The sequence below is a fragment of the Aedes aegypti genome, chromosome 3, assembly GCF_002204515.2.
Source record: "Aedes aegypti strain LVP_AGWG chromosome 3, AaegL5.0 Primary Assembly, whole genome shotgun sequence".
Lineage (NCBI taxonomy): Eukaryota > Metazoa > Arthropoda > Insecta > Diptera > Culicidae > Aedes > Aedes aegypti.
This window is the reverse complement of record NC_035109.1, coordinates 344,414,366-344,441,680: the sequence shown is the minus strand read 5'-3', so window position 1 is coordinate 344,441,680 and position 27,315 is coordinate 344,414,366. Positions and strand designations below refer to the sequence as shown.

The window sequence follows — 27,315 nt, the reverse complement described above, 5'->3', positions numbered from 1 at the left end:
GGACTAGCTGTTGTAATACCAGGAAGAAAGCTCTGCAGAGAATTCAAAATAAAATTTTGAAAATGATTCTGAAGCTTCCTCCCTGGTATAGTACCAATGAGTTACATAGAATATCCAATGTTGAATCACAGGAACAAATGCCAAATAAAATAATAAATAATTTCAGGCGAAAATCGTTACAATCTTCTATTGCCACGATTGATGCATAATATGTTTAGGTAAAGAAAATTGAAAAAGTGTTTTTTTTTCTCTTATTATCAGTTGAAATCAACTCACCTGTAAAAAATCTGAACTGCTACGGCAAATGAAATGTAATATGTTGTTAACAAAATGTTAATAAAATCTTTGATTTGTTTTACTAAATTAGGATGATAGTGTTGTCTAATAACACAGAACACCTAGATATTAGAAATGAATGTAATGTTTGAATGATACTAATAAAGAAAGAAAAAAAGCTTCCAATTAACGACAATATGCAGATTTAGGAGCTCTTTTAGTTTCAGCACAAAATAAAATGGTGATCCAGTTGTCAACCGAGTTGCTCAAAACGCAGACAAAAACTGTGTCCTCTTACGTTACTGTAGTAACCGAAACATAACTGATCGGCCAAACTTGAGCCGAATCAACAAATAAACACACTATAGCAAACACCATCCGTTCGCTACAAAAGTTGTCACCAAACTGGATCGAGTTGTTTTCAAAACTGGCTTCTTTCCCGCACAGTTCTCGTTTCGCCCGTTTCGCCTAATCTGCTTTTCGTTCATTTTCGCTCGTTGTTTGACATCTCTTGTACACGCTTAGCGTAATACAAGTAGAATCGAAAACAATTTACTTTATTTTTTATATATTTCAATCTATAACAACTCTATTCGCCACATTCGCCCTCTTCTCCACACTTATGATTATAATGTAGTTAAACTTGATAAATTGGTTTCTTACATCAAATCCAAAACCAATCCTTTTTTTAACCAAAATTGAAGACTAATAAAATCAAAATTCTTTCTCAATTCCAATTTATATGTGTGTGTGTGTGTGTGTGTGTGTGATACAATCCACCTCCCACTGGCCGGCAGTGCTTTTATGGAAGAAAATTGTATGCATGTATTTAATGATACCCTTCGATATCTTTATATCTGCAGACAATTTTAGCCCAGGAGATGAAAGGTGATAGCTCTACTGAAATTCCAACGACCCATTTCAAGAATGGCAGTAAATACACACACATTCTGAGGTCATTTTCATTTACAGTAAGCCCCGCATAAAAACATCCAGATATCAAATGGATATATGCAATGTTTTTACACTTCCCGAATCGAAAATTATATTTTCGACCCTGGCACGTATTTAGTTTGAATTGGTAATAAGTGAGTAAAGTAAACAATAATAAAGAACGATTTTACCAGGATGTGAAGCAGTTGTTCTCCGTCGCCGCACTGGGGTTTCCGTAAAATACTATACACTTTTTCACTGCACTCTACGCGTAACACGTTCGATCCTGACCGCATCACCCGCCCCGCAGGAGCAAGCGTCGCAGTCAAAGGATCACACACTACTGCAAAACAGGGGAACAAATTCTCCGGCAACGAAAATACGCGCGAATCTGTCAGCAAAATCAATCGGACGACGCAAAACCGAACTGCCCTGCTTGGGCTTCACAAAGCACTACCCAGCAAGACGCTCCAAAACAGGGGAAAAAAAAAAATTCTCCGGCAACGAAAATACGCGCGAATCTGTCAGCAAAATCAATCGGACGACGCAAAACCGAACTGTCCTGCTTGGGCTTCACAAAACACTACCCAGCAAGACGCTCCAAAACAGGGGAAAAAAATCTCCGGCAACGAAAATACGCGCGAATCTGTCAGCAAAATCAATCGGACGACGCAAAACCGAACTGTCCTGCTTGGGCTTCACAAAGCACTACCCAGCAAGACGCTCCAAAACAGGGGAAAAAAAAATCTCCGGCAACGAAAATACGCGCGAATCTGTCAGCAAAATCAATCGGACGACGCAAAACCGAACTGTCCTGCTTGGGCTTCACAAAGCACTACCCAGCAAGACGCTCCAAAACAGGGGAAAAAAAATTCTCCGGCAACGAAAATACGCGCGAATCTGTCAGCGAAATCAATCGGACGACGCAAAACCGAACTGTCCTGCTTGGGCTTCACAAAGCACTACCCAGCAAGGCGCTCCAAAACAGGGAAAAAAAAAAATTCTCCGGCAACGAAAATACGCGCGAATCTGTCAGTAAAATCAATCGGACGACGCAAAACCGAACTGTCCTGCTTGGGCTTCACAAAGCACTACCCAGCAAGACGCTCCAAAACAGGGGAAAAAAAATTCTCCGGCAACGAAAATACGTGCGAATCTGTCAGTAAAATCAATCGGACGACGCAAAACCGAACTGTCCTGCTTGGGCTTCACAAAGCACTACCCAGCAAGACGCTCCAAAACAGGGGAAAAAAAAATCTCCGGCAACGAAAATACGCGCGAATCTGTCAGCAAAATCAATCGGACGACGCAAAACCGAACTGTCCTGCTTGGGCTTCACAAAGCACTACCCAGCAAGACGCTCCAAAACAGGGGAAAAAAAAATTCTCCGGCAACGAAAATACGCGCGAATCTGTCAGCGAAATCAATCGGACGACGCAAAACCGAACTGTCCTGCTTGGGCTTCACAAAGCACTACCCAGCAAGACGCTCTAAAACAGGGGAAAAAAAAATTCTCCGGCAACGAAAATACGCGCGAATCTGTCAGCGAAATCAATCGGACGACGCAAAACCGAACTGTCCTGCTTGGGCTTCACAAAGCACTACCCAGCAAGACGCTCCAAAACAGGGGAAAAAAAAATTCTCCGGCAACGAAAATACGCGCGAATCTGTCAGCAAAATCAATCGGACGACGCAAAACCGAACTGTCCTGCTTGGGCTTCACAAAGCACTACCCAGCAAGACGCTCCAAAACAGGGAAAAAAAAAAAAAAATCTCCGGCAACGAAAATACGCGCGAATCTGTCAGCAAAATCAATCGGACGACGCAAAACCGAACTGTCCTGCTTGGGCTTCACAAAGCACTACCCAGCAAGACGCTCCAAAACAGGGGAAAAAAAATTCTCCGGCAACGAAAATACGCGCGAATCTGTCAGCAAAATCAATCGGACGACGCAAAACCGAACTGCCCTGCTTGGGCTTCACAAAGCACTCTTCTCAATTCCAATTTATATGTAATCAAAATTCAAACAAAATTCAATTGAAATTGTATTTGAATCCAAATTCATAAAATTCTAAACCAGATGAAATCCAAATTTGATTCCACCTTAAATGAAATCCAATCAAAATGAAATACATTCTAAATCACATTCAAATTCAATCGAAGTTGAACGAAAATCCAATTCAAATACAATCCAAATCCAAATCTAATCTACTTTTTACATTGCTCGAAAAGCTCTTTCCGGCCAATTTGCATTCGCTTTAGAAAAACTCTTTACCAAATTCGGACGGAATACTCTCTTCTCGGCAATTTGGATTCATTTTGGAAAACTCTCTTTCCAGAATCCGACTCCAAAACCTCTCTTTCCGGCCTTGGAGAACTCTCTCTCCCTAATGCACTTTTCACATTGCTCGGAAAACTCTCTTCCCAGAAATTTGGATTCATTTTTGAGAAACTCTCTTTCTGGCCTTGGAGAACTCTATCTCCATAATAAACTTTTAACTTTGCTCGGAAAACTCTCTTCCCGGCAATTGAGATTCATTTTGGAAAAATCCTCTTTCCAAAATCCGTTCGGAAAACTCTCTTTCCGTCCTTGGAGAACTCTCTCTCCATAATCCACTTTTCACATTGCTCGGAAAACTCTCTTCTCGGCAATTTGGATTGATTTTGGAAAACTCTCTTTCCAAAATCTGGCTCGGAAAACTCTCTTTCCGTCCTTGGAGAACTCTCTCTCCATAACCAACTTTTCACATTTCTCGGAAAACTCTCTTCCCGGCAATTTAGATTGATTTTGGAAAACTCTCTTTCCAGAATCCGGCTCGGAAAACTCTCTTTCTGGCCTTGGAGAACTCTATCTCCATAATAAACTTTTAACTTTGCTCGGAAAACTCTCTTCCCGGCAATTGAGATTCATTTTGGAAAAATCCTCTTTCCAAAATCCGTTCGGAAAACTCTCTTTCCGTCCTTGGAGAACTCTCTCTCCATAATCCACTTTTCACATTGCTCGGAAAACTCTCTTCTCGGCAATTTGGATTGATTTTGGAAAACTCTCTTTCCAAAATCCGGCTCGGAAAACTCTCTTTCCGTCCTTGGAGAACTCTCTCTCCATAACCAACTTTTCACATTGCTCGGAAAACTCTCTTCCCGGCAATTTTGATTGATTTTGGAAAACTCTCTTCCCAGAATCCGGCTCGGAAAACTCTCTTTCTGGCCTTGGAGAACTCTATCTCCATAATAAACTTTTAACTTTGCTCGGAAAACTCTCTTCCCGGCAATTGAGATTCATTTTGGAAAACTCTCTTTCCAAAATCCGCTCGGAAAACTCTCTTTCCGTCCTTGGAGAACTCTCTCTCCATAATCCACTTTTCACATTGCTCGGAAAACTCTCTTCCCGGCAATTTAGATTGATTTTGGAAAACTCTCTTTCCAGAATCCGGCTCGGAAAACTCTCTTTCTGGCCTTGGAGAACTCTATCTCCATAATAAACTTTTAACTTTGCTCGGAAAACTCTCTTCCCGGCAATTGAGATTCATTTTGGAAAAATCCTCTTTCCAAAATCCGTTCGGAAAACTCTTTCCGTCCTTGGAGAACTCTCTCTCCATAATCCACTTTTCACATTGCTCGGAAAACTCTCTTCCCGGCAATTTGGATTGATTTTGGAAAACTCTCTTTCCAAAATCTGGCTCGGAAAACTCTCTTTCCGTCCTTGGAGAACTCTCTCTCCATAACCAACTTTTCACATTGCTCGGAAAACTCTCTTCCCGGCAATTTTGATTGATTTTGGAAAACTCTCTTCCCAGAATCCGGCTCGGAAAACTCTCTTTCTGGCCTTGGAGAACTCTATCTCCATAATAAACTTTTAACTTTGCTCGGAAAACTCTCTTCCCGGCAATTGAGATTCATTTTGGAAAACTCTCTTTCCAAAATCCGCTCGGAAAACTCTCTTTCCGTCCTTGGAGAACTCTCTCTCCATAATCCACTTTTCACATTGCTCGGAAAACTCTCTTCCCGGCAATTTAGATTGATTTTGGAAAACTCTCTTTCCAGAATCCGGCTCGGAAAACTCTCTTTCTGGCCTTGGAGAACTCTATCTCCATAATAAACTTTTAACTTTGCTCGGAAAACTCTCTTCCCGGCAATTGAGATTCATTTTGGAAAAATCCTCTTTCCAAAATCCGTTCGGAAAACTCTTTCCGTCCTTGGAGAACTCTCTCTCCATAATCCACTTTTCACATTGCTCGGAAAACTCTCTTCCCGGCAATTTGGATTGATTTTGGAAAACTCTCTTTCCAAAATCTGGCTCGGAAAACTCTCTTTCCGTCCTTGGAGAACTCTCTCTCCATAACCAACTTTTCACATTGCTCGGAAAACTCTCTTCCCGGCAATTTAGATTGATTTTGGAAAACTCTCTTTCCAGAATACGGCTCGGAAAACTCTCTTTCTGGCCTTGGAGAACTCTATCTCCATAATAAACTTTTAACTTTGCTCGGAAAACTCTCTTCCCGGCAATTGAGATTCATTTTGGAAAACTCTCTTTCCAAAATCCGCTCGGAAAACTCTCTTTCCGTCCTTGGAGAACTCTCTCTCCATAATCCACTTTTCACATTGCTCGGAAAACTCTCTTCCCGGCAATTTAGATTGATTTTGGAAAACTCTCTTTCCAGAATCCGGCTCGGAAAACTCTCTTTCTGGCCTTGGAGAACTCTATCTCCATAATAAACTTTTAACTTTGCTCGGAAAACTCTCTTCCCGGCAATTGAGATTCATTTTGGAAAAATCCTCTTTCCAAAATCCGTTCGGAAAACTCTTTCCGTCCTTGGAGAACTCTCTCTCCATAATCCACTTTTCACATTGCTCGGAAAACTCTCTTCCCGGCAATTTGGATTGATTTTGGAAAACTCTCTTTCCAAAATCTGGCTCGGAAAACTCTCTTTCCGTCCTTGGAGAACTCTCTCTCCATAACCAACTTTTCACATTGCTCGGAAAACTCTCTTCCCGGCAATTTAGATTGATTTTGGAAAACTCTCTTTCCAGAATACGGCTCGGAAAACTCTCTTTCTGGCCTTGGAGAACTCTATCTCCATAATAAACTTTTAACTTTGCTCGGAAAACTCTCTTCCCGGCAATTGAGATTCATTTTGGAAAACTCTCTTTCCAAAATCCGCTCGGAAAACTCTCTTTCCGTCCTTGGAGAACTCTCGCTCCATAATCCACTTTTCACATTGCTCGGAAAACTCTCTTCCCGGCAATTTAGATTGATTTTGGAAAACTCTCTTTCCAGAATACGGCTCGGAAAACTCTCTTTCTGGCCTTGGAGAACTCTATCTCCATAATAAACTTTTAACTTTGCTCGGAAAACTCTCTTCCCGGCAATTGAGATTCATTTTGGAAAACTCTCTTTCCAAAATCCGCTCGGAAAACTCTCTTTCCGTCCTTGGAGAACTCTCGCTCCATAATCCACTTTTCACATTGCTCGGAAAACTCTCTTCCCGGCAATTTAGATTGATTTTGGAAAACTCTCTTTCCAGAATCCGGCTCGGAAAACTCTCTTTCTGGCCTTGGAGAACTCTATCTCCATAATAAACTTTTAACTTTGCTCGGAAAACTCTCTTCCCGGCAATTGAGATTCATTTTGGAAAACTCTCTTTCCAAAATCCGCTCGGAAAACTCTCTTTCCGTCCTTGGAGAACTCTCTCTCCATAATCCACTTTTCACATTGCTCGGAAAACTCTCTTCCCGGCAAATTTGGATTGATTTTGGAAAACTCTCTTTCCAAAATCTGGCTCGGAAAACTCTCTTTCTGGCCTTGGAGAACTCTATCTCCATAATAAACTTTTAACTTTGCTCGGAAAACTCTCTTCCCGGCAATTGAGATTCATTTTGGAAAACTCTCTTTCCAAAATCCGCTCGGAAAACTCTCTTTCCGTCCTTGGAGAACTCTCTCTCCATAATCCACTTTTCACATTGCTCGGAAAACTCTCTTCCCGGCAAATTTGGATTGATTTTGGAAAACTCTCTTTCCAAAATCCGGCTCGGAAAACTCTCTTTCTGGCCTTGGAGAACTTTATCTCCATAATAAACTTTTAACTTTGCTCGGAAAACTCTCTTCCCGGCAATTGAGATTCATTTTGGAAAACTCTCTTTCCAAAATCCGTTCGGAAAACTGTCTTTCCGTCCTTGGAGAACTCTCTCTCCATAATCAAGTTTTCACATTGCTCGGAAAACTCTCTTCCTGGCAATTTGGATTGATTTTAGAAAACTCTTTTTCCAAAATCCGCTCGGAAAACTCTCTTTCCGTCCTTGTAGAACTCTCTCTCCAAGTTTTTTTATTTTATTTACATTGGCTCGGAAAACTCTCTCTACATTCGATGTTTATCTCCTGTAGAGATAAACACAACTTACCATTAACCGACTGCGCCATGTAGTAACCGAAACATAACTGATCGGCCAAACTTGAGCCGAATCAACAAATAAACACACTATAGCAAACACCATCCGTTCGCTACAAAAGTTGTCACCAAACTGGATCGAGTTGTTTTCAAAACTGGCTTCTTTCCCGCACAGTTCTCGTTTCGCCCGTTTCGCCTAATCTGCTTTTCGTTCATTTTCGCTCGTTGTTTGACATCTCTTGTACACGCTTAGCGTAATACAAGTAGAATCGAAAACAATTTACTTTATTTTTTATATATTTCAATCTATAACAACTCTATTCGCCACAGTTACTATTCGGTAACTAGATCATTGTATTGAACTAGAATAGGAATATTTCATTTGAATTATTTCATCGGTAATTTATCATTTTACGCAACCTTAAGGCGAAGTAGGCCGTCATTGACATTTGTACGCGTCGTTGATGATTGTTGCTTATTCATCTCACGATTTCGAATCAAAGAAAATCAGTTGGTTGTCACTGACGCACCTGAAAAAGTATCAGTATATTGTATGCATGTTGGCGCGTACAGTGATACTTTTTCAAGTCAATATAAACTATCAAGGCTTAGTTTTATCACTTTAAAATGCAAGCTGAAAAGTCATCATTGTTGCCAAACGAATGAATGAATAAATAATAATGATGGCCATTTCACAAGTTGGTTCGAGGTGGATAGGAATGATGTCGTCAATCGCAGTTGCACTGATTTTATTTATATTCTTTAACTTGACATCTTGGGGCCCAGATAGCCGTAGCGGTAAACGCGCAGCTATTCAGCAAGACAAAGCTGAGGGTCGTGGGTTCGAATCCCACCGGTCGAGGATCTTTTCGGGTTGGAAATTTTCTCGACTTCCCAGGGCATAAAGTATCATCGTACCTGCCACACGATATAGGTTAACGTATATAACTTGGACATGCATATAATTTGGACAGGCTTCTTGTTCTATGCTCATTTACAATGAGATGATGAGGAATTTATGTATGGAAAATCATGTATTGCATTATTAATACACTGTGCTATTTAATAATGATGGCCAATTTCATAACAATTACAAATTGGCTTCAAAAATATCAAAACTGTAAAATGTATCAAAAGAACACCTGTGAAACCTACGAATGCAAGAGGATGTATGTTTCAAGAACGTACTTTAAACGCAATAATAGCGCTCAGAATAAACTCTTCAAACATTATGATATGATCGTCCTTTTAAGAAACCATTGAATAGATAGTGAGATAACGCCCCTGTCCAAATTATATTCACATGAGGGTGTCCAAAATGTATCTTTGATGTCCGAAATGTATAACAGACAGGCAATTAAAAAACGCTATTTTGGCACCTATTGCTACAGTTTGTAAGCTTTTTCTCTTCAGAAACTTAGAAAACAATGATACATTAAGCATATAAGTATCATAACATAATAAAATATTAGTATCTAAGGCAGTTAATCGATCGCCATTTCCAGACATATCCTTAACCTGTCCAAAATACATAATTTACCCTACGCATGCAAAAATGGTCATTGGCATAGTAAGCTCTCAGTTAATAACGGTGGAAGTGCTCATAGAGAACACTAAGCTGAGAAGCAAGCTCTGTTCCAGTGGGGACGTAACGCCAGAAAGAAGAAGAACTTGACATCTTCCTAATGGACCAATGCACGAGTTCATTATTTGACGTTTGAGCGGAGCCGTGTTATTTATGCGACCATGGCAACGAGTGAATTCGGCACCGCTCGAACGTCAAATTAGTGAACTCGTGCATGGACCAATGCACGTGTTCACTAATTTGACGTTTGAGCGGTGCTAAATTCACTGGTTTCCATGGTCACGTAAATAACACGGCACCGCTCAAACATCAAATAGTAAACTCGTGCATCGGTCCATTGATCCATCCGATGGCACTGTAATATCGTGTTATGAACTATTGTTTGAATGAACTCATTGTCCAAAAACAAACTGTGTTTTAAGATAATGTTATTGATCTCAAAACAAACTGTTAGGCCGATTAGTTAATTATTTTGTGAGCCACCGTACCATTATATAAAATGTTTATAAAATATAGTTTAAATATTGCCATTATTGATATCTATATGAGAAAAATAGAACTTGAGCCGTGGTCGGAGCGAAAAAAAAAAACGAAAAGCAAATGATTGAAAACGAAATGTCTTATTGAAATTCGCTTAAAACATTATAATCCAGAATGAGTAACTACGTGTCTTTGGAAATCGTTGTCTATGTTAGTACAACGCTGCTGTTGCTGATTCTTCGTCAACATCCTAATATTTGCAAATAAGTTTAACCTTCAACCTCCATTCATCCCGTAAAACAAATTTTAAAACTACTATAGGATAAACTAACAGCACGTGTGGCTGTCTGGCCTCGAATATCGATCATGTTTGTTTCCAACGACTCGTCTTACTGCGTATATATAGATCGCTCCCAAATGTTTCGCAATCAGTTCCCATCGCCGTCTTCCAACAACGCAAACCCGACAAAACGTTCAACAGAGAAAACACCCGAGACCCAAAAATGCATCCATTGGCATATTTAGTCTCGTTTTGTTTGCTCCTCTGCTATGGTAAGTTAAACCGAAACTCCAAAAGCACATCACCTAATATACCACCCTTCTACGAACAGCCAACGCAGACGTTAGTGAAATCTTACCAGTCGCAAATCACAATCAGCCGCAGGAAATACAAACATGCCTGGTACTGACCACTAACGTGCAACCAGATCCGGAAGCTAACACTGTTCTTCCGGAACAGGGTCCAGTTCCTGCATCATCGTCTTTAGTGGAACAGGACGTGGAAGTGGCCACGGAAGCCGAAGAGACTCGAAGTGGACAGTTGGATAGCAGCCATGCGGACTACCAGGGACCGTATCATTACGAGAAGCCACAAGTTCCCCTGGAGTATGGTGTCCCACTGCCATCGACTGACGCTCCTGCGCTCCCACCTCCAGAGGGAAGAAACGATGACTTCCAGGGAGAAGACTATTTGCCACCACTTCTAGGTAGCGAAGATGTCCGACGAGTCAAGAGGCATGCCAGATTGTTTGGAAAACGTTCATTGTAAAGGGATATACAAATGTTACAACAAGCTTTGAAAAAATAGAAACAAATTCCAAAAAAAAAAAGAGTGTAATTCATTATGTTTCCGTATGTCATATGACTCTCCGAATCTCATTGAAGTATTACCTCTGAATCGTTCTTAAGGACTCGTTTCTTTATTATTTTATTTTAAGACTGTTTCACATGATCTACTAATATTCATTAGAGATTCATTCATTTTGAATTGCCGCTTTTAATTGCCTGAGAACGCCAGCCGTTCAACGACACTTGACATAGGCAATATACTTTATTGTTGTTACTTCCTCATCAAAGAACATAGGTATGTCAATATTTCCTTTGTCGGAAAAGTGCAAAAAAAAAGAAGGTCTTGGTGCATTAAGCCAGCGTAAGTCTCTCGACGAGTTTCATCAAAGTTGTCAGTCTTTATTAAGTTGCGAGTGGCAATTTTATTGCGTACCTAGTGGAGTATGAATTGTGTTCGTAAGTGGTGGTCATCTTTAGTGGCCAAAAAGAGGTATTTTTGGTCTGACAAAGGACCAGGAAGTGATTGTTTCTTGTGGCAAGATGTGTTACTCCTCATTGGAGGTTGGATAGAATATCAGAATCATTTTCGTTTTTTAACTTAATAGTAGTTTAGGCAACATGTTGCAAAATGAAGATTTTTACAGCCCGATTCATATATTTATCCAACGAGGCTTGCTGTAAAAAAAATAGTTCTGCAACGAGTGTTGACGAGCCTCGTTGGATAAACGTACTACTCTTACTGAGATAAACAATGCAGCTTGTTGCATAAAAAATTTACAACATGATTAGTTCAAAACATTTTCATTAATATTCTTAATTCTCCTTCCATCAAACAGGCATTCAAAGTGAACTCACATTGAAGTGGAACTGCGAGCGTTACATTCGCTTCTTGGTATCATGTTTATTTTTCCTACAATCATTTTTCATTTTTGTAGTGCTTTGTAGTACCTTGCAGACCAATAGAGACGAAATGTTTAAAGTCGTTGTGGAGGTTTTGAAATTTTCGGCCTTCTTAGTTGCTGGATGCAAATTGTTGTTGATAAAGCTTCATCGGAAATCGATCACCAATATCAGAACTTATATTAATGATGGACAAACTACAACCGGAGATAACAGCTACGATAGGCTCGAACTAACCAATTTCAAGCAACGATCCATGACAATGATACGTTTCATTTATGGCTTAATCTTCATCGATATGGCTCTCCTTTCCATACCAAACGACATCACGGACATGGCTTTTGATATACGATCCGATATACAGCCTTTCATGTCACATGCGCGTAACATTTATCGTTTACTCTTCATAACTCTTTTGCCAGTTGGATTCTTGCCGAAATTTTTCAGCAGCATGGCGACCGTTGGAACCCTTCTATTGGGAATGCAAGCCAACTTTAAAGTTTTAGCCAACCGCTTTCATTCGATTTTGAGTCAACCGTTTGTTATCAATGGAACTGACTGGGAAATGATAAATCATGAGTTGAAAGATACTGTGAAACATCATTTGGAATTTTGGCGGTAAGTTGGAATATATTAATCGTTAAAATTTAGCTCTCACGTTCATATCTATTTTTAGACACTTCAAAGCCTTAAAGAGCTTAGTCGGCGAAACATTCTTTCTTGTTCATTATTTTTCAATCATGAGTATCGGAGCATTGTGCTATATTTGTCAAGATATTGGAGTGAACTTTTTGTCATTTGTCGTTTTGGCTACACTGGCAATGTTTCTTGTAGAATACTACATGTTTTGCCATTTTGTTGATTCCTTTCAAGATATTGTAAGCTAGAAAGTGTTCTATTCTTCTATAAAAGTTCTTTCAAAATGTATTTATTCGTAGGCTAACTGTATTGGCGAACATATTTTCCAGATTGCTATTCTTATGCCCCACAACCGGAAGAACCACTCACATTACATTGGTTTCCGAACAGCGTTGATGATAATCTGGCTGAACACGCGTCGTGGAGTCTCCATGGACTGCATGGGGTTATTTAACATTTCAACTGTAGCTTTTCTGCATGTGCTGAACATTGCTTACACAGTGCTGACATTTCTTATTCAAATGAGTCAACTCTAATTAGGAATCTAAATATGTACAATCAATTCGAATCAGTTTGAGATATTATCAAGGTAGGAAATATTAAATCCGATGTGTCAATTATCAAAACTAGGACACTAATTTTAATATTACTTTTCAATAAACATTGAACATATTGCAAATAGTTGCACGTACGTAATTATTGTAATTCATTCACCTGTACTGAAGTGCTTGTCATTCGAACACCATATTTGGCAATTGTCCAAGATTAAACCATATTTCGATCACTTGGGATAGTAGAAGCATTAACGTAAGAATGCTAATGTCACTGCTGTTCGTGTAACCAACATCTTGTTTGCCACGAACGGACAGCGTGAGTACCGGGTATCAAAGTGTCAAATTAATTATAAAAACCAAAACAACGACACTGTATTGATCATACAATGAAAAACCATAATTTAAGATAATAATAATTAAAATCAGTTTTGTGACAACAGCGCCACTAGCGTTCTACTACTAATATTTCTATTCTTGGGATGCTCTTAGAAGCGATGTCTGGAGTTTTCTGCCCTTGTAGGGGAAGGGGTGGTAAAATGAAAACCTTAAGGAAATAATCTTGTTTCGAGGAATTTGTATAGTTCTATCCCACAACATCAAAAACAGGGATGTTATCTATAGCAGCAACACGAATTCAGACTAAAAAAGCTGAATTTTCACATATTTTTGTCGCTAGCAAAAAACGATGTAAATGTTCATTTTACCTGCACTATGTGGGTAAAATGAACAGCTGTTGGTGGTAAAATGAACATCATGCAAAAAACGTGAGCATAACAAATATTTCTGAAAATTTTTATTGCCTCACCGAAAATATATCCATCAATGATTGTAACCCATTCAAAGAGAATACTAAAGGTATTAGATTTGACTTCATATCATAACGATAGTCACCTCACTGAAAAACCTCAAGCCTTCCGAGCTTAAAGTTACGTCAGTTCTAATTTTCAAACGTGGTTTTCTTAAATCTTAGTTTTCGTTGATATTTTCACTTCAATTGAACTACGTATCAACTCGAACACTCTGATTTATGCTATAAATCGTCTGTACGTGATAAAAATTTATCGAAATTTATTTCTTCCCGATAAAAGGCAAGGTGTTCATTTTACCACCACTTCCCCTACGCCTACTTGTCTCATGTTCTATTTAAATCTAACATATTTCGAGACAAATATGCGTACATCGGCAATTTTATTATCAAATATTTTCACTACAGGTTCCACATTCCAAATTTCAACACACACATATTGAACAAAAGACTTTTCTGTGATGTTCATGTTCTAAATCACTTGCCTATAATGCCGGACAGTGGACACGATTCAACTTCGTTTAACCGCTCGCAACTCAAGAAACTCAATGAATAATCAAACTTTTGCTGTAACGAGTAACTGAGAGAAATTATTTTATCGCAGTATTCAAATGCATTTCAGTGAAAAATTATTCCTCCATCTATGGTAAACTGTTCAACAACATTTCAAGAATCAACAAGCCAACATATCGACTGACAGTGCCGGTACTGTTGCAAATTCAATGAAACAGCATAAAGGACATTATCGCAACTATAGGAACATCCACAACTATTTGATCACCTACGCTACAAACAATATATCTTATGACTGTATTAAATCCAAGTTAATCAACATTCGTACCATTCGTAATTGTGTCTCGAACGATTGTACCCCGTTTGCTATGAAGTCGTTTGGCATAATGGTCGTTTGGCAAAATGGCTGTTTAGCATATTATTAGTGACCTAGAATTAATATCGGCATTTTTTGAAGTTTTTACCGAGCTCGACACCAACCGAGCCTATAGCAATTTTTTTTGGTACATTCTCCACAAGTGTGGTGCTCGTTCAAAGATTTTCCAAGCTATGGATGCCAAAAATTGTTGCCACATCAGAGAGCAAAACTAAATAAAACTCGTGATGGGTCTGGTGGAAGATCTTTTCGAAATAATAATTTTCTCTACATACCAGAACATAGGGTACCTTTGAGTTTGTTGTGATATACATACTTGAAAATAGTAAATTGGCAAAGAAATGACGCAGTTAACCCTTCTACAAGCAGTTTAATTTTTTACGCAAAAAAAAATATTCTAATCGTTATAACTTTTCTGTTTTCGAATATTGTTACACCATTTTTCCAAAAGCTTAAAAAAAACTCTTCTAGTTTAAAAATTCGGCCCGATATTAATCATTCGTGATCTGCTTTTGAAGATTTTCATATGTTCCTTGGGGGACCGACATTCGCCATATAACATGTCCTCGGCAGCCATTTTGGTTTTGATCAATCTGACAAAAAAATAAAATGTGGACTATACAATGTCAAGTAAAAGGAGCTTTTCTAAAAAAATCATACAAATCGGTTAAGAATTCTTGGAGATATCTGAAAATTACGATATGATGTTTTATGAAGTTTCTTTATTTGGCCAGCGTGATACCAGAAGCATAAATGCTCATTACTCAAAGACGGCTTTTTGGTTATTACACAAAATAACCACATTTTTTCACAACATGCTCTCATTAATGTATTGGTTCGAAAAGAGATCAACTGTGAGCTTTTTTTGCCACATGTACACTTGTTTGCATTTGTTTTCTCGACACCTGAAAACATTCTCGCCTGGCCAGGCTTTGAATCCCCCACTCAACGAGAAATACCTTAACCGATAATACAGCGGAACATTTTTTTTCTCAAAGTACAACTATTTGCTTTATCTGATTTCATTGAATCTATTGCCCCTGTCATAAATGTCCTAGCACGCTTGGTTTTAATAACAATAACTGTTAAAAATGCATAATTTATCGATTTCATACAACATGCATACAAATTTGCCGGCTTGTATGTAGGTTTAGATTAGTTTGTAATACATTCGTTACCAAAAAAAAAAATATTATTTAGAAAACTTTGTAACTGGCTTGTAAAAGAAACAATTTATATTGTGTGGTGGCTGCAAGCATGATCGAAAATTCGATCATATTGAAATTTCGGCATTTTCGATCAAATTATATCTGACAAAGTTTAGATTTTATTTTGCAAGCTCGATGGAATTAATTACTAAACGATTAAACACCATAGTTTAAATTTCATTGAAACATCAATAAAACAAGGATTTTCTATAACTTTGACGACCCTTAGTAACAATTTGTGATGTGCTTGTAAATTTCTGTGAGCGGCATAAGATTCTACATTCTAAAATTTATTTGAGACTAGTGGTCCCGGCAAACTTCGTCTTGCCATCAAGTAGGCTGATAAAAAATGCCACGAAACCTCCCATACAAAATGGCATATTAGTTTTCTCCAGCTTTACCGAATTTTCCGAAAACTTTCCCGTACTTTTATTTTACACGAACACGTCGGAACCCTTAAAGAAGACATTAGTAAAAGATTTGTGCAAATCGGCTGTCTCGTTCTGAAGCCATTTCGTGACATACAAACACCACTCCATTTTTATTTATATAGATACATAATTTGATCTTCGAGACACACGACAAACTTACTGAAGATTCAGGAATTTCCAATAGATTGCTATGTTCTGCTGATTCTCGTCCTCTCCCCTTTGAATCAGGACATTCGCTATAATCTGTGAAATTCTATCGTTTTTGTGTTGAAAGAGATGAAAAATAATGGCAGTTTCTATGTCCAAAATATAATGGGGTGATAACATGTCTTTTCAAATACGAAATAAACTCGATATTGTACCATGTGCTGTTGCCCCATTTATGGCACTTGAGCAAAAGCAAAGTGCTTAGAAAAATGAACTGTAATCTGTCAAACTTGGGTAACAAATTTAGTACTAGAACGGATACCCAGTTTGAGCTTCAATACAACGTCTTTATTTCTGACACAATATTTTGAGTTTATTCTCTAGTACATCTCTTATAACTAAGTGTGTGCGCTATGAGTATTTTACATGGCGAACCGAAACGAAGCGATTTGCAGAATTTTCAAAACTGTGCGTAACGAAACGAAACGAATAATTGAAATATTCCGTTCAAACCGATATGAAATTCAAATCCTCACGAAATGTTTCGAAACGAAACGAAATTTTTCTGAACATTCCACGAAATTTGTTTGTGTACATACCGTCGTTAGGGGTGAGAATGGGTCAAAAAAGGATATGTACGAATTATTTTTTGAATAACTATCGCAATTTAACTCCAATAAATTTCAAATTTGGTGTGTATTTTATTTTATAATACATTAACAACCGTCCAAAAAATGAAAGAAAAATATTTATTCACTACGACACTACACGTAGATAAAAAATGACCCAATCTCACCCCTTAGATGGGGTGACATTGGGTCATTGTAATTTGAATTACTTGTTTATGGGAATTTGCTTGCAAAACCATTCACAGCTGTAAAATATTATTGAAATACGATGGAATCAAGACGAAAAGGTATCTAAGATGTTTCACAAGTATGAAAAATTGTAGAAATATGTGCAAAAAGTGTGTAGATCCAGCAGTTATCGTCAGGTTTACATAAATTTTCTTGTTTTTTTTTTCTTCAAATTGTCTTCAAAATCTTATCCTCATTGCCGTAAAGTCTATTCAGGTTAGTTTGCCAAGTTGTTGACGTCATAATCCCGGTATTTCCAGGATCCAACAACTCTCTTGTATTTTCGTGAGATGTTTCCATAATATGAAATCCATTTGATAATTTTACGATGTTGCTTCTCACGAAAAAAAAGTTGTTGGTTTGAGGAGCTATCAAAATTCTTTGCATTGTTATTTAAAGGCACCGTAAAACGTAAAAAAAAATTGAACTAGTGATTTCTTTCACTATCGTTCTCACCCCATTTTTAATAATTTAGACACCGTATCGAAAAAAATGAAAATTTTGTGAAAAAATTAAATGGATTCCGGAAAATACGAGTGAAGAGTATTGAAAAGCCCTTCAACCTTACACTATTACAACAACAGAGGTTAAAATTAATGCGTGATACTTTGCACAGAAGATTTTTAATGTTGGAAACTTTCTCTAGTTTCAACATTCAAGTTTATAAATATGTTAAACAAAAACTACTTTTTTAAAAAGTGTATATTGTAATCAATTATGTGTAGTTATATGTTCTTTAGCATATGAATTAATAATTTTAGTAATATGAGCGTTATTGACTGGAATATTTCATTAATCATATTTTTTCGTTTTGACCCAATCCCCCCTAGACCCATTGTCACCCCATCGACGGTAGTGATAATTTCGGGATACATACCCGTAGGGTGATTTCTTTTATTTTTGACAGCTTAATTCAACTTGTCAGGAAGGGAGGGGGGTCTTTTTGTAACCCGGGCTTACAATATTTTTATTCTGTTGCTATTAAACTTTAGTCAATTTGGGTGACAAATAAGTCCCATGACGAAAAGAACTAAACTGCTGAAAATACACAAGTTCCCCTATATGCAAAAAACAACCCGTTTATCTCTGAATCGCGTACGTACCATGCGTTGCGTCCCTATTGCGTAATGCTTCACACTTTATAAAAATCTTGTAAAAATTGTGTTTATTTTTAATTCAAATGAAATTGAAATTAATTATTTAATTTAATTAAATGGAATCATAAAACGATGAAAATTTCAAACAAAGAAAATCCAGCTTCAACCATACCATGGTAAGTGTAACAGGTTTGAGTCTCGGTACGGTTTGAGATCTTTTCGTGTTGGGAACTTTGTGGACAACCCTACATGACTTATGTCTTGTTTGATGAAAGCCCGTTCACAAATTTAATAACGCTCAAAAGCATGGGTGGATGTTCTTAAACTGTTACAACTAAGGAGTGGATCTAAAAGCTTTAAACATTTAAAATAATGTATAAAGAACTCCTGGAACATCGTAGAAATTTCGTAATAATTTTTAGAGGAATTACTCTATAATGACCGGGAAAATAAATGAAAAAATTTGGAGTGAAGAAAAAATACTTTTTTTTTTTAATCCATGCGGCAAATAATTCCGATAGTTTTCTTGAGCAAATACTGGAGAAATGATCGTATTCAAAAATCTGTAACGGAATTTCTGGACGATTTATTTGAGAATTGGGTTTTTGAGGAGTTTTGAGATCATTTCATTCCAATACTTTTGGTTCAAAACTGACTACAAAATAAAATTATCAATAAATTTTGAGCCTTGAAAGAATTTTAAAAATAATGAAAAAGGATCTAAACCTGGATGAAATAGCATTGAGGAACTTCAAATTTGATTGAAAAGTTATGTTCGTTCAGACAATCCGTCTTTCAATCTACGAATTTTTATATATGCTTTATTTATCGATATCTCGCGGTTCAGATGTGAGAAAAAAAGGAAAAATGTTGTTGTGCTTTTCGAAACACCCTAGGTTCCAACCAAATTTGGACCTAAATCCAGAACCACCATCTAATTAAAAACAAACATAAAATAAATGCATGAATCAAAAATATAATTCATTTGTGATCTTTCTTAAAAAAAAAATCAAAAACTGAATTTTGGAACTTTTCTCTGAAACCACCGCAAGGCATGGGTCTTTATTGTACCTTTACTGTAATGGGTACCAACATCAACCTAATACTGTAAAGGTTAACATCTATGCCTTGTGGTAATTTACCTTCGAAAATTTTTACTGCCTTTTTTTAATTGGAGGCCGTGCAGAAATTATGTCACTCTATAAGAGGGGGAGAGCTGTGAATAAACCAAGCTTGTTTTTTATTAATAAAATAATGTACTCATTTTCCTCGTTCAAGGTGAACATAAATCGAAGGCATACCTCAACATTTCAAGAGCTCAAATCTAAATAATCCGATACCACTGTCGCAAAATGCTATTATTGATTTATATCGCGAGTCCGGTTAGGCGTGAATAAATCATGGACCGCATCACCAACCACAGGTGACTCCCAGATCTCTATCTTATCCCACTAACCTAACATTCTTTCCATGACCACTGTGGAGAGAAAGAAGGTTTTTTGGTCTCAAGTAACAATAATGGTTGTCTAACTTACAATCCTTTCCTTCCCAGATGGCCGTAAGGGCGTGGCCGGCGCCGTTATTAACTTTTAAAATTTGAGCTCTCGAAATATGCACATTAATAATGATAAGCTATTAATTAAATCTGTCAAGCCCTATTCATTAAATCTCTGTGGAACCTCTATAGTTCTGGTCAATCATGGATTAGCACCTACAAATTGTACGGTCATCTATGCTCACGTCAACATTGAGAACTTTTACCCCGTGAGAATATTGCGACTGTTTTACATTTGTGTTGGTGATATACTACAAAGGAGTAGAAGCGTGTGCTATGCTTTGTTTGTTCAAAAATAAATACGAAATTTTGCAAAACTCCATTTTATTCCGCTCGTTTTTTATTTCCCGCGGAGATATTTTTAAAATTTGGCGAAACAAAACGAAATTATAAAATGAAAATTCCGCTTGTATGAGTTCCGTGGAATTTCGTTTCGAAGCGTGTTTGACTCAGTCATTCGATGTTTCGCATACCGTAAAGTGGGGTGAAGTTGATCACTTTTGAGAGTTTCTGTTCTATAATTCCTAGTAGGATGCATGTATTCTCATCCAAATATTTGTCAATCCTGTACTGGTTGGATGTTTATCGAATTATACAAACGAAATTTTTACGAATTATTATCTTAATAACAAAAACATTTTTTAGAAATCAAAAAATGGAATTTCTGATTCCGGAGTGAAGTTGATCAATTATTGTGACACGTTTCCTTAAATAAAGACACATGCTATTTACTAAATTTGGGATCACTGGTCCCGAATCCAGTCTCAAAAATCTTACAACTTGTTGATAAATCGGTCAATTTCAGAATTGAATGTTGTGAAATCCAGAATACACCAAATAAAACGCCTAAATGTATGCAATTTTCTTTGAATTAAGCAACTCGCTCACAAAAAAAACGTTTTTATCTCTGAAAATGATTTTTCACCCTAAATACAAATATAAAACTGGGTTCACAGAACATATATGGAATGTACGAAACAGTTTATTTAAATGGTGTCTTTATATAGCCTTGGCAATAGTCGAATGTTTGGGGTAGAACCCTTCAACAGTTCATCAAACATTTCCTTAAAAATCTTTTTTTTTCCATGGTATGACTATCTTGAACGACGAACCGAATTTAGAAACATCAAGAGCAGCTATCGGGTAATACGATATGACATAACTTGTGATAATTGAAAACGGATAATAGCTCTCTTGGCAGTTCATACATGTGGATGCGGAAATGATCAACTTCTCCCCACTGATCAACTACACCCCGAATTACGGTACCCTTACTTATAACAAAGAATTGAACATTGTCTGATCGAATATGTCTATAACATTAACATCGAATATTCTATGATGCCATGTTTTATAAGAAAAAGACGCTCTATACCTGTACCTGTACTTAATTTATTTTGAATACGTACTTTATCCAACTAAGGGGTCGTCCATAAACAACGTGGTCATTTTTGGTGGGAGGGGGTAGGGTTTCTGGTAAATGATCAAAGTGCATACAAATTTTAATTTTTTTTTGTGTGGACAGAAAACTACAAGGGGGGGGGGGGTCTGAAAAAGAAGACCGCGTGGATTATGGACGACCCCTTACAATCTCCAGCAGTCGCTAGGACGTGGCCGGGACAACTTTCGACTGTTGATGGATGTGTCAATGTTGTCTAGTACCCCTAGTCAACCTTGAACACTCTGTTTGAATAGAAGGAGGCCAAGAAGGAGAAAACCCTTATTGAACGGTATAGGACTTGACGCCTACGATACATGTGCTCAGCACTAACATAATGTCGAAAATTCAACTCTGAGACCCTTGAAAACATTCAAAATAAGGCTATAGACTATATTTTAAGCACACAAAAATTTTAAAAATTTCATTTCTTGTTGTTGATTATAACGGAATAATTTGTTGAAGAAATCGGAACGCGACAAAAACGGAGCGTGACAAAATCGGAACGTGACAAAAACGGAACATTCCTGTAATCGAAATATTTAATACTCATTTAACTAACCAGAGTGGTTTAAGTATGGTTTTTTTTGCAAAGTTTACTAGTTAAAGTTTGATTGTATATTGTTTTCTATTTTAAACCGATTGAAATTTTAAAAATCAAACAATTAGTGGTGTTGTTATTTTAAAACCAAAAAAAAAGTATGTGAGAGTAAATGTGGAAAATGTAGCACAATAATAATGAGAAGTTTAAGTATGTCATTACTGTTATAGTAATTACATCACGTATCAACCGTTTGTTCAAAATCTGCGATGATTTGGTTGCACTTATACGCTTACGTCAAAATCAGAATAACATACGCGATTATCTTTCTTTTGGGCCGCTAACCTCTACCTCTACCTAATTGTGAGAACTTCTTCTTCCAACATTCGCACTAAATGATCAGCTCACTTAAGTATGTCGTATATTATTTGCTTAATAGTCTTCTGTATTTAAATAAATGTGTTTAGAGAGTTAAGGATCAGTGTCTTATACAGAGCAAATCAACAATGATGTTTCATTTGGGCATACTTGCAATCATCTTTTTGTTCTTTTTTTCACATAATTAATGAAAACTGTTTTGTGTTTGAATCACATTTCAGTGTTGTACGATACGATTTGCAGCCAGAACACATGTTTTTACTACACGGGAAACATCATTGCCACAGATCACAGCTCATCTGCTTCTCTCTGTACATGCAACCGTTTGGGTATCGCTTCAAAATAGCGAATGTCTGCTCAACTGCGCTGAGATCGATTTCTATAAAGTCATCGCCTGAAAAGCCACCTAGTTTGCAATTATTACTCTTAATTATATTTATCAGCTTTCCTGTTAAGATATTACCAGATATTGCCTGCCACAGCTAGACTTTCGTCACTAAGTCGAACGTTCGAAAGTCGACCTTGAAATCAATAAACAGATGACGATAATTTCTATAAAACCAACATGGAGCATGGAGTCTTAGCGATGTTGCCCGTATAGTCCCGTGTTCTCGTGTAAATCCTGTTGTGGCCGAGAATGCAGAATAAGATAATTTTAACGTAAAGTTCTGAGGACAATACTGCCCATGTTTGCATGGCCGACGTAACCACCAGCACTATCTTCGCTGGGGAAATGCGTTTTTGTGTTCCCAGCTGAATGCTTGAAAATTTCAACTATATCAGGCAAATAATATGTAGATTTGTTAGAGATTGAAATTCAACAGTCGACTGGGGGCGATTATATGATTAATATCTTATTATTGTCATCTGCAAACGCAAACGTCGTTTTATCTGTCTAATCAGTGAGTTGGATGAACGATTATATAGATAAATTAACGTAAGTACCAAGTCACTGTCATAAAAACCTGAACCTGATCGAATAATTTTATGTATGCATCAATTCGTTTTCCTCAATAGTTCAAATATTTTGAAACAAATAAGCGTTGTTCGCATGTCCAACCAGTGTAAAGAAACTAGGTAAAGAATGTATATGAATGAAAAAATGCATTTTAGTCATATTGTCGCTTACATCGACTATTCGAACTGTTCGTATACATCAAGAGTAGCACGAGATATAAAGAAGCTAATATTATTAAGCAAAATAAATACGGCAGAATTCAGTGGGCTGATCACTAAGTGAAAATTTAAAAATAAAATGTAAATAAATAATATTCAGCATTGAATGTTTCACTTTTATCGAACATAACATCAACATTACATTAAAATTTATTTTTAAGATTTTATTTCAATAAACTAAGCTTACTGGTTTGAGACATGTAAAATACATTTAAGCCATTTTAATTTGTAAATATTTTAATATTGAAACTTCTAGTGAAAAACTTCAAATCATGATTTGTTGCGATTCCTCCTAGGGATTCTTTTTTTAAATTGGCCAAAGGTGCAGAATGACCTCAGAAATCGAGCCCTGTACTCAGTTTTGATGGACATTTTTTCCATAATAATGGTCTGTCGGGGCACCGTGAGAGAGGTATCGAGTTATTAAACACAAAACCAGTGCAAATGCGATTCAAGGAATCGTCGAGGCAGCCATTTTACTATGATTTAATAGCTCGTAGAGTTGACAGTATAGTTTTCCTAATACATAAACACATCAGCCGTTTTCAAAAGTTATTCTTAAGTCGCAATAAAGAATTCATCCATGAAAAATACCTATTCTACCATACCGAAAACATGTGCAAAATTTACTGCAAATCAAAGATGGCCCACCGATTTGCATGGAATTAATTATGATCGATTTCTCTTCGTCGATTTCCTCTTTAGTGAATAAAGGTTATAAGATGCAAATTTGTTAGCTGTTTTTTTCATCAGGACACTTGGGAAGTGTGCAATGTAGTGTCGTGAGGTGAAAAGAATGCCAAACAAACTTGCATCTTGCACTTTTATTCACTGAAGAGAAAATCGACGTAGAAAAATCGATCACGTCAATTACGCTCTTATTCTGGAACACGCTTGATTTTAAGATGCTCTCTTAACAATAGTTGGCACGCAAAACTGTTTTTTTTACAATTTATCATAATAGACTGTTTTTCATCACGCCAATCTGTCCTGCACTGAATTATGCATGATTGTAATATAGTCATCACGCGCGTAATGAATATTATACAACGCATTTTCATAATGCGGCTGTTTTGTGTTGCGTAATGAATCATTACTCAAACATTTTCAGAAATCACTGAATAATGGTAAGTACACGTGTCGTGGTCGACTACGAAATTTGCAAAAAATGTTGTCCGTAACACGTTACAGAACTCAAGTTTTACAGTAGTCGTCATAATTACCCAACTCGGCAAGAAAGTCTGTGAAAACATCATTCTGCAACATGTATCGTAAACTACCATTCCATGCTAATTATAAATCAATAAAAAATTAAAACATTATTTTTCAATTAATTCATAAGTTACTTCCATTGATTTCGTCAAAATTGAAATTATTGGAGTGCAGAAGAATCTAATTCAGATATTTCTTCTGAATAGAGTCCTCTCTTTCCCATGGTACCACAAGTGATCCACCGATATCCGACAAATACTAGTTGATTCGAATTGGTATGATTAGTTAAAAAAGGATTGTAATGAATTTATACGCTCATTTGTCCCACTAATAACCAAAATAAGTGACCCAAAACTATTGATAAACAATCAATTGATTATTTGGTTTAACTACAAATTTTCAAAGTTATTTTGAATAATTCTGATTATTAGAAATAACCTTCATTAAAACACTCTTTCTATAAATACCGTTTTGACAGTCAAATTGTCGATCAAAGCTGTGGGAAGGAAAGGCTTGTTTTTAATTAATTTTGCCTTTTGTTATTTTTAGACTATATCCACATGGTCTTCTAAAATTCATAAAGCTTCCTGCGAACGTTAGCCCTTCAGCGCCAATAAATAAAGCAATAAATATTATTGATTAAACTTACTCATCAAAGAACATTGACATTAGCAATATCGAGATACACGCCTTATACTCAAGGTCTTGTTGCAATAAGTCAGTATAATTCACTCTACGATTGTCTTCAAATTTTCAGTCTTTGCTTAAGCTGAGAACGAAAATGTTATTCCGTTTTCAGAGTAGCATGATTTGTGTTCGTAAATGGTGGTCATCTGTAGTGGCCAAAAAGAGGTATTTTTGGTCCGACAACGGACCTGGGAGTAATTGCTTCTTCTGGCAAGATGTGTTACTGCTCACTGGAGGTAGGTTAAGTATCTAAAGTAGTTTGTTAAGTAACCATTTACATAACTTAAATTGAGTGTCTTCTAGCATGAATCGTTCCAAATCATTTTCATTATTGGACTCAATTATCTATCTTTAAACAGGAATACAAAGTGAACTCACATTGAAGTGGAGCTGTGAACGTTACATTCGCTTCTTAGTGGCATGTCTATTCTCCCTTCAAACATTCTTCATTTTTGTAGTACTTTATAGTACTTTGCAGAACAATAGAGCCGAAATGTTTAGAGTTGTTGTCGAAGTTGTGAAATTCACGGCCTTTGTTGTTGCTGGCTGCAAATTGCTGTTGTTAAAACTCCATCGGAAATCGATTACCAGTATCAGGAGTTACATTAATGATGCGCGTATGATCACCATTGATGACAGCTATGATTTGCTTGAACTGAGCAAGTTCAAGCATCGATCTATGACAATGATACGTGGCATTTATGGCTTAATCGTGATCGATACGGTTCTACTTTTTATACCAAACGACACCACAGAAATGGCTTTTGATAGGCGATCTGATACACTGCCTTTCATGTCACTTGAGCGTAATATTTACCGGTTACTCTTCTTAACACTTCTGCCAGTGGGATTCTTGCCGAAATTTTTCAGCAGCATGGCGACCATTGGATCTCTTTTGTTAGGAATGGAAGCCAACTTTAAAATTTTAGCCAACCGCTTTCGTTCGATTTTGAGTCAACCGTTTGTTATCAATGGAACTGACTGGGAAAAAATGAATAGTGAATTGAGGGATACTCTGAAACAGCATCTGGAATTTTGGTGGTAAGTTTAGATATATTTATCGTTGAAATTTAGCTCTCACGTTCATCTATCTATATATTTTCAGCCACTTTAAAGCCTTGAAGAAATTGGTCGGAGAAACATTCTTTCTTGTTCATTATTTTTCAATCATGAGCATCGGGGCTCTGTGCTATATTTGTCAAGCCATTGGAGTGAACTTTTTGTCATTTGTCGTTATGGCAACACTGGCAATGTTTCTTATGGAATACTACATGTTTTGCCATTTTGTTGATTCTTTTCAAGATGTTGTAAGCTAGAAAGTGTTCTATTCTTCTCTAAAAGTTCTTTCAAAATGTATTTATTCGTAGGCTAACTGTATTGGCGAGCATATTTTCCAGATTGCTATTCTTATGCCCCACAACCGGAAGAACCACTCACATTACATTGGTTTCCGAACAGCGTTGATGATAATCTGGATGAACACGCGTCGCGAAGTTTCCATGGACTGCATGGGGTTATTCAACATTTCAACTGCAGCTTTTCTCCACGTGCTTAACATTGCTTACACAGTGTTGACATTTCTAATCCAAATGAGTTAATTCTAAACCATAACTTTATTATGCCGTATAAGAAATTATTTGAAAGTTCAGCAATTCAAGCTAAGTATAAAACATTGATTTAGAACAAGGAGAGGTTAGAATTCACAGTTATATCAAATACGTAATGTTCTATACTGCAGTAGAGAGTCTCATGGTTTTATATTACAGTGCAAATATATAATATATGTAGAAGAAAAAAAAAACAACATAATAAATCGGTATGATTTTTAGTATATTCAAGACAGAAACACATTTTTGCAGCAAAAAAGCTATTGTATATTTGTTTGGGAGCCTGTTTCTTTGCAAGATATTATAAGGAAACATGTTTGATTAGATGAATTTGGAATTGGATAAAAAGTGTTTTTACATTATTGATAAAATTTTATTCAATATTCCTTAGAACGTACAGACTGAAAATCAAAATAGATAACGTACATCGAATAGTACCTGTAGAAGATTTACAGTGGTTCTTCGC

General features: G+C 36.9%; 3 protein-coding genes across 5 annotated transcripts; all 3 read left to right on the top strand.

The window, feature by feature from the left end:
- Positions 1-10,100: 10,100 nt before the first annotated feature.
- On the top strand, positions 10,101-10,760 carry LOC110678569. Its single transcript, XM_021851594.1, has 2 exons — positions 10,101-10,212; positions 10,272-10,760. Exons 1-2 carry the CDS (start codon positions 10,164-10,166, stop codon positions 10,706-10,708), a joined length of 486 nt encoding a protein of 161 aa, XP_021707286.1. The 5' UTR covers positions 10,101-10,163; the 3' UTR covers positions 10,709-10,760.
- A 323-nt stretch (positions 10,761-11,083) lies between these two features.
- LOC23687781 lies at positions 11,084-12,957 on the top strand. 3 transcript variants are annotated; one of them, XM_021851747.1, is made up of 4 exons: positions 11,084-11,184; positions 11,565-12,246; positions 12,305-12,506; positions 12,567-12,957. In XM_021851747.1, the coding sequence occupies exons 1-4, from the start codon at positions 11,172-11,174 to the stop codon at positions 12,801-12,803; spliced, it is 1,134 nt and encodes a 377-aa protein (XP_021707439.1). In that variant the 5' UTR covers positions 11,084-11,171; the 3' UTR covers positions 12,804-12,957. The 3 variants fall into 3 exon arrangements, with proteins under 3 accessions (XP_021707439.1, XP_021707440.1, XP_011493177.2); XM_021851748.1 differs by having other exon boundaries at positions 11,084-11,218; XM_011494875.2 differs by having other exon boundaries at positions 11,084-11,289.
- A 12,682-nt stretch (positions 12,958-25,639) lies between these two features.
- LOC23687639 lies at positions 25,640-27,005 on the top strand. Its single transcript, XM_021853739.1, has 3 exons — positions 25,640-26,283; positions 26,348-26,549; positions 26,610-27,005. The coding sequence occupies exons 1-3, from the start codon at positions 25,736-25,738 to the stop codon at positions 26,838-26,840; spliced, it is 981 nt and encodes a 326-aa protein (XP_021709431.1). The 5' UTR covers positions 25,640-25,735; the 3' UTR covers positions 26,841-27,005.
- Positions 27,006-27,315: the final 310 nt, after the last annotated feature.

Excerpts from the sequence above, each read along its gene's own strand:
- LOC110678569 (XM_021851594.1), top strand. The coding sequence starts at position 10,164 with ATGCATCCATTGGCATATTTAGTCTCGTTTTGTTTGCTCCTCTGCTAT. Across the intron at positions 10,213-10,271 it reads TTGTTTGCTCCTCTGCTATG|CCAACGCAGACGTTAGTGAA; the intron begins GTAAGTTAAACC and ends TTCTACGAACAG.
- LOC23687781 (XM_011494875.2), top strand. The coding sequence starts at position 11,172 with ATGAATTGTGTTCGTAAGTGGTGGTCATCTTTAGTGGCCAAAAAGAGG. Across the intron at positions 11,290-11,564 it reads TGTGTTACTCCTCATTGGAG|GCATTCAAAGTGAACTCACA; the intron begins GTTGGATAGAAT and ends TCCATCAAACAG. Across the intron at positions 12,507-12,566 it reads TTGATTCCTTTCAAGATATT|GCTAACTGTATTGGCGAACA; the intron begins GTAAGCTAGAAA and ends ATTTATTCGTAG.
- LOC23687639 (XM_021853739.1), top strand. The coding sequence starts at position 25,736 with ATGTTTAGAGTTGTTGTCGAAGTTGTGAAATTCACGGCCTTTGTTGTT. Across the intron at positions 26,284-26,347 it reads CAGCATCTGGAATTTTGGTG|CCACTTTAAAGCCTTGAAGA; the intron begins GTAAGTTTAGAT and ends ATATATTTTCAG. Across the intron at positions 26,550-26,609 it reads TTGATTCTTTTCAAGATGTT|GCTAACTGTATTGGCGAGCA; the intron begins GTAAGCTAGAAA and ends ATTTATTCGTAG.